Raw genomic sequence first — 8,134 nt, forward strand, 5'->3', positions numbered from 1 at the left:
TTCAGTTAAATTTTGTAAATAAAACAAATTTTCAACCATATAAAAAGTTGAAACTTATGAACAAATTAAAAATTACATTTTTTGTCGTTCATACGTTTGAACATACAACGTTCATTTCCGCACATTCTAGCTGGCAGTACAGCAGCTTTATACCGGCTGTACTAAAAGAATCGGAACGGTTGAATATTTCGCGAACATCGAATCAAAAAACTGAAAAACACTTGTTTAATATTTTTCAAAAATCTATCGAATAACACCAAACACGACCTTTTGATCTTAAACAGGGCCCCCATTTTTTATTTTTATTGCAGATTCGGATTCTGCAAAAAATTCTGATCTGTATTTGTTTTTCTGTGATTACAGCGCCATATATCGCTTATTTTCTTTTTTACGTAGAATCCTAATCTGCAATAAAAAATGTGGTTTTCCATATAACATTTCAAAGTGGCCCCACACCCGCCCTAGGAAGTGGGAGTGAGGTTGTGTGTGGTGCCATTCGATAGCTTTTTGAAAAATATTATACACGTGTTTTTTGGTTTTTCATTAGGAAGTGTATTTCTCGAGATATTAGACAGTTTCTCTAGATATTAATAATAAAAAACGGATAAAATGGATTTACCAAGAATTTGTGCGCCGTAGAAAAAAAAAGTTTCAAATAAAAAATGTAGCTGAGGTAATTTTAAATAAACATGTTTAATAGCCCTTTTTAAGTAGAATGAACGGTTCTCTCAAAATCAACGCTGGAAGCGACCGGCGATTTCAATGTTCAATAAAATTATATCAGCTCGACGGTAAAAATTCGATATATTTGATCAGAGTATCCTATCGACAAAAATTAAAAAAGCCAAGGTGAAGAGTACAGCTTTCGTATGTAAACTCTAATTTCACTATTTGGGAGAGTGAGTCATCGTTTGAAGGCGTAGAAGTGGGTAAAGACGTATGAAAATCCAGTGGCATACACTCACTTTTATTTCAAGGTTAATTATATTAAATTGTTTAAATATTATTGTTCAAAATAGGCCACAATATATTTATCTGCAGGTTTTTACTGAAGTTTCCATCTTCCAATGGAAGATGGATGGTCTTATATCCAAAGAGCGTTTTCAAAGATATAAATTATAGTTATATTTATTTTATTTGTTTATTATTATATATTTATATATTCTTATATTATTTTCTTTTTTTTTTCTTAACTTTAAAAACGGTCTCTGTAATAGAGATCGAAACGTCAGTAAAAGAAACATGTAAATAGATGTATTGTGGCTTATTTCCAACATTCTCCCTAAAAATACGGAATGCCACAAGCAAAAAGCCACAGAAAAATAAATATTGCTATCATTTGAATATTTGAAAACGATCTTTTTATATAGAGATCGAAACTTCAGTAAATTAAACATTTAAATTAAATATATTGTTACTTATTCCCAACAATATTTCTAAATATACAGGACGGCAAGCAAAAAGCCATAGAAAAATAAATATTACTATCACTTGTATATTTGAAAACGATGTCTTTATATAGAGATCGAAAAATCAGTAAATTAAACCTATAAATAAATATTTTGTGGCTTATTCCATACAGTCTCCTAAAAATACAGAATGCCACAAACAAAAAGCTATAAAAAACAAGTAAATTTGCAGAAAGCTTACTGATGCCACCAGGCTGTCGCGGAAGTTAGGCTAAAACGTCTTTTGACGTGACCCGTCCTTAAAGAGTTACACAATGAAATTTTTATAAAACAAATTTTAGGACAGTTTCCACACCACCCGAGAGATATGTCTTGTGGCGCGTCACTTTTTTTTAAATGGGTGTTGGCCAAGAGCCATATTGTCCCATTAAATAAAATAAACAAAACACTTAAACAGTATAAAACAAAACAAAATAAAATCCTATAAAACAAAATAAAATTCTATAAAAACAAAATAAAAATAATTTTGGAGGTAAGAAAACATTGTACTATTCTATATAAACACAAACACTATACACACTTACTATGTTCTTCTCGTTTTTTTTTTTGTTTTTGGTTTTTTTATGCTGATGTTTCTACTAAACTATTGGAAAATATTATTCGCTGTCTAAATCTGAAGATGCAGTGCTGTTATCGCTGTCATTATCTTCACCTGGTCTAAGTCTAAATCTGAAGATGCAGTGCTGTTATCGCTGTCCTTATCTTCACCTGGTCTAATTATAATTGGCTCTAGTAAAACTTTGACATGAGTGTCAAGTTCCCACATACGATATTCTTCTTTAATTATGTGGCCTATACATTTAACCCATTTCTCTGGAGTTACATGGAGGATTGCTTCAATCAAAAGTTCCTTAACTTCGTTTAATTTGAGCGTTTTGTTATTGCGTGCTACTTTTCCTTTCACTTGCGCCCAGATAAGTTCAATGGGATTAAGTTCGCAATGATAAGGTGGTAGACGTAGAACTTTGACACCATAATCTTTTGCAGTTTCATCCACAACATATTTAAGATATTCACTTTTCCTTGACCGTGCAATGTCAAGTAGTTGAATTTTGAGCATTGATTCTTCGTATGCAATTCCCTTTTCTGTAAGCCATTCTTGAATTCTCCCTTTCCGCCATGCCGTCGTCGGTAATTGTTCTAGTCTGCTGCTATGATATGGCGCATTGTCCATAACAACCACAGACCCAGATTCCAATTTTGATAAGATTCCATTCCATTTTTTTATGATAATTACCTGTTTTTTCGACTTAAATTGAAGCAAACCATCATCAAGGAACCCTGTATCACTTCCTATATGGGTAATGATTAAACGCCGTCCCTTTCCTGATGAAGCTTTTAATCCTGTAGACCAGCCTTCTATAAGTGCTTCGCGTTTACTTTTGACATTTAAATCTTACCAAACTTTTTCAACTGTATGACCTTCGTTAATCCAGGTTTCATCCAAATAATATATTTTGCGTCCAGTACTGCGAATTTTTCGTATTTCTTCTAAATATTTTCTTCTCCACAGAATAATTTCATTTTTTTCTAATAGCATACTTTTTCTGTTGCGTTTTACATATCGAAAGTTCATTTCGCGCATGGTTCTGATTAAGACCCTACGAGATATCTTGGGTAAAGAGTCATCGTTTTCGAGCTCTTGAGAAATTTTTTTCAGTGTTGGAATTTCACTCCGAAAATAAAATGAATGAATTTTTCGACGTATAATATTCCTTGTCTCGTCATCGAAAACAATGCTTTTCCTACCTCTAGTTTTACCTTTTTCTTGCTTTTTATTTTCCGATGTATTTTTAAGTACACGATAAATACAGCTAACGGATACTTTTGTTAAACTGCTACAAATGTCGACCGCTTGGCTAACATTTAATGCCATTTTTCTGCCGACAATTCCTTCATAAACGTTTCGTATCATTACCTTCTCTTCGGACGTTAACATTTTCCGTCTCTTTTTCGGCTTTTCATTTTTGGAATCAACATCAGAATTTTGCTGTCTTCTCTTGGAACAACTCGGTTTTTCGTCCATTGTATTTCAATAATCTGTGTATATACTATATATACAATAATTTCTACAATTCTGTATAAGAATATAACTAAAAATTTACTATAAAACGACAAACTATAACACTCTTATTATCAATAACACATTTTATCAATACTACAATACAGTATTGTTAAAACAGTATTGACAACAATAAGTTTACAAACTTATCACATAAAATATACTCACAAACGCCAATGCGAAACGCCAATGTAAATTAACCATTTCTTCGGCGTAAAAATAATAAAAACTAGTTTTAGGGCATGTCTGGGTCCGAATTGTAAAACGGAATTTCCTCGCTAATTCCAACATTGCCAAACAATTGCAAAATAATGTTTTAAAATATCGATTTTAATTTTATAAATTTAAATATGTCACGACACGGAAAATATAAATAAAATTGATTTCATTACAATTTTGTGCTTAAGTTTTACTATTGAAAAAATCATGTTTTTTTGTATTTTTATGACGGTAATAATCGCTGCGTGGAAGAATACAGGTTTTGTATGACCATAATTACTACTTGTGAACAACAATTGGCTACACTGTACGACAACTTCTGGTCAAGTCTACTATAGAGAAGCATAAATAAATATACTACTTTATATATTCTGTAATTTCTTATGAGGAAACGCAAATTGCAATCGAGAAAACAGGCAGTTTTCGAGGGCCGCTGTGTACATTTAAATTTGAGGATATTCGGCGTTTAAACTATGAAATCACTATTCTAAATTGAGGGTTTCTACTATAGTTTTTTTTTTATTTTACCGCAAATAAAGTCAGTTTTAGTTTAGAGATGTTAAATAAATAAACGTTGTGCAATTTTTCGCATTTTTTTTTTTTTGACCAGTTACTATATGATTTCCATTTTTAGAGCCTAATTTTCAAAACTTGAAATGTGAGGCATTTACAATATGCCTAAAAAATGCTGAATTTCTTATGCTTATATATTTTTTTAATACATTCCCTCTATTTTTTTGAACGCAACTGCTTAGTTAGGTTAAGTATTACTGTTCTGAGAAATTCTCGCCACTGCTTTTAAAACTAGATATACCGAACCGAAATATTAAGAACCGCATTGTATATGTCTTAAACCACGATTAGTTTACCGTGAGATATATTTGCTATAAAATATTATTTTATTAAATTAAAATAATATACGACGACAATTATCATAGAACTATTTATTGCTTACTATACATGTTTACACAACTAAGTTTCGTTCAATACTACTAAAAATACATTACAAAATGCATAAAAGAAACCCCTAGTAGAGGGGAGGGAGTTACTAAGAACTATATAATTTTACCTTGGGTAAAAACGTAAATTACAAAGTCATGCATATGGTCCTTATCATAACCATCTACAGACGCAGCGGATGCGACAACAATAGCTGAAGGATTTGCCGGGTATATACTTTCTAAAGGGAGGGATTATAATGGACAAATTTTTCCCAGAAATATGTAAAACTAATAAATATTTTAATCTTTTAATAGATTTCTGTAAACTAAAATTTACCCAAAACTTACTAATAATTACAAATATGAATCTAAATAAAATAAAATCGAAAAATAATATGAACTAAATTATAATGAGACGGAACAGTATGTACCCTTTATAAATTTAAATTTGACTTTCTAGAATATTTGAAACATTAATATTAACGATGTTTTATTTTGTTTCAGATAATGAGATCCCAAAATGACAATCTTACTTCTAAGAGAAGGCTCAAATACATCCCTATCTGCTCTGGTGGAGAAATCTCAAAAACAGTCCTCGCCATTGCTATATTATGATCTGCAGCTTAGCAACAGCCATCTAGATCTAGTGTTACTATCCAAGCTAGATCAAAAGATCAACCTAACCTCTGCGGATGAAGGGTTCGAGTCCGACATCGACAGCCTGTCGATTTTATCGAGCGACAACGATAGTTACACTACAGAAAAATTAACAGTTACTGATAATAAAACTAATACTGAGACTGACTCTGCCAATGGTTCGTCAAGCAGCGATTCCGACACCGAAACCACAACCACAGAAAACGCAGCACCTACGGAAAACAAAACGTTTCAACGAAAAGTTTTAGTCGCGAAAGAAAGTTTTCATCTAGTCGATTGTGTATGTTATACTGACGATAAATGTTCCGATATATTGATATTTGTCATCAAAAACGAAGCACTAGTATTTAAGTTCGAAAGCATCAGCGACCTTAAAAGCTTCTATAGCAACTTTACCACTTTAAAAGCTATAGCAAATCAAAAAGCGTACGGAAAAAATATTGCCACTAGATTTAATTTGTTACAAACTACTGACCACAACGGTATTACCCATATAAAAGTAACAAGGGAAGCAGATACCAGACCAATCAGGGAAGATGGTCCTACGAGCATAATAAGCATAAACACGCCAGAGGCAATCGAAAGTACTCACAGTCCATCCAAACCTATGCCCAAAGATGTCAATTTGCGACAGAGGGTGGAAAGTCAACTCATTAAAGACTTTAAATATAATACCATCAATTCTAAATTTGATCCAAGGGAGAAGATAATAAAGAAATCAAATTCGATAGAAAATATTTTGCACTTAGACGAAAGCAAATCGAATCTAGTCAATAAAGAAGCACATTTGAAAAAAATTTGGAACAGCGCCGAAGATCTTCTGGATGAGCCGAAACGACCGCAAAGGCGAAAAAAGGGCCGCGCACCACCGCCCCCTGTACCACAAGAAAAAAATAACATACTAAGCGGTCAATTCGTGAAAGTTAGCGTGAATTTTAATCTCGGAAATTCTTTAGATAAGAAACAATTGCTCATTAAAAGTTCCTTAGACGAACCACATCCTAAGAAGCTAGAAAACTTTAACATTCTCGGTAAATCAAGCTTGTCGCTCATTCGACGGCCTAAAGAGCGGCAAATAATCAAATTCAACCCCAAAAAGTTAGACACGACGTTAAATAAACATAAGGAAAGCTGGACTAACTCGATGCCGAAACTACTAAAAAAATCGAACAGCAAAACAGATTCGAAGTATTTTATACCGATGGCCTATAGATATATAGATACCACGCAAGATTACCCTGTCTCTTACAGTAACAACCCCATAGAAAAAGGCGAGGCCTACTTCTCTACTCATAGTCAAAATATATCTCTGTCGAATTATCTTCGAGGTGAAAACTCTGTTCAGAGCATTAATAATAGACTTTTCGGGCTTAGTTCCAAACTAAAAGACTTCTCTGAAGACGTAGAAGATAAGCTAGATGATAATAAATGGGCAAGTAGCGATAAAAATATTATTATACATAAAGATAATAATCTGAAGAGTGTTATCAAGAGTAATAAAGAGGAGAGTAAAAAGAAGAATAATAAGAAAGTGACCTTTAGCGCTTACACCACGGTACAAGTTGTCTAATTTTATACTTTTAAGGTCGTGGCATATTATCATGCACGTTGCGTTTCCAGCATGTAGCGTTTAGTTTCCGAAAAATATAATTTAAATGGTTTTAAATATGAACAACTCACACTGTCCGGAACGTATCGTATCAGACACGTAACGTTTCCGTTCAGTATATTCGAAAATAATATTTTACTGATGCCGACGGCTACGTAACGAGTAACCGGTTGGTATGGATAATGTGAATTAGATGTCCGTCGTTTTCCCCTCGTTGTTTATTTAGGTATTTGTTTGATTTTGATACAGAGTATTTAAAAAAATAATTTTCGAGGCTATTTTGTCATTTATGCTTGTGTTTTTATTGCTTTGTGACAATTAATCACGGAAATGATAAACAATTAGGACTTTTGTACGGAAGTGATACCTCTTCTTTATAAAAATACTTTTTGGTTTGATATGTATGGCTTTGTTAAATGTAGTATTTTGTTTTATAACTGAAGGTGTAATTAAATTTAAAACATATTCAAACTGAATCTTATTCATTCTAAAATATCTATAATATTTTTCATCGTCATCAATTAATTCTTTGTATAAAGTCCAGTATTCACCTTCCTTCTTCCTTTCTGTTAGCATTGGATGTACTTCAAACTTTCTTTTATTACAGTTTTTCTTTCTTCATCGTTAAGTAGAAGACCAATCGCACATAATTTTTGTCGAGAAAAGCGGGATCATATCTTCACCGAACCAAACTGAAACGTTCTATGTATGAAAATGTGAACGCACAGTCTGATTGCTGGACTGGAAACGCTACGTGCCGGAAACTATACGTGCACGATAATATGCCGCGACCTTATGCAACATAAAAACGGATACTCCATAGATATATCGCCTATAGAAAGCTTGATGACACTTGCATATTAGTAGAGTTTCAAATAATTCATTAAATGATTCTGCAAAATGTATTTGAAATTTTATTTGGTTAAACTTGGTTAATTTTGTGATAACTTGATTGTTTCGGACTATTACGCATTTGTTTGAAATCGATTAAGGCCTTCAATGGCGATATATTGGCGGAGTGAAGCTGGATTTTAATTGAAAAGTGATATGTTAATACTTGAACGTAACTGTTGCCGCGTGATATAAATCGGAGGGCTACTTGAGAGTAATAATGTCACTTTTTACTCGTAATATATATATATATATATATATATATATATATATATATATATATATA

At 32.5% G+C, this 8,134-nt stretch overlaps 1 protein-coding gene across 1 annotated transcript in view; it reads left to right on the forward strand.

Moving 5' to 3' along the window:
• LOC140435262 (uncharacterized) overlaps positions 1 to 7,249 on the forward strand; it is an 84,984-nt gene extending 77,735 nt beyond the window's left edge. The window contains exon 2 of the mRNA XM_072524079.1: positions 5,196 to 7,249. Coding sequence (XP_072380180.1) covers positions 5,212 to 6,918 — 1,707 coding nt within the window. The 5' untranslated portion in view covers positions 5,196 to 5,211 and the 3' untranslated portion in view covers positions 6,919 to 7,249. The remainder of the gene's footprint in view (positions 1 to 5,195) is intronic.
• The last annotated feature ends 885 nt before the right edge of the window (positions 7,250 to 8,134 follow it).

The sequence above is a fragment of the Diabrotica undecimpunctata genome, chromosome 2 (genome assembly GCF_040954645.1).
Source record: "Diabrotica undecimpunctata isolate CICGRU chromosome 2, icDiaUnde3, whole genome shotgun sequence".
Taxonomy (NCBI): domain Eukaryota; kingdom Metazoa; phylum Arthropoda; class Insecta; order Coleoptera; family Chrysomelidae; genus Diabrotica; species Diabrotica undecimpunctata.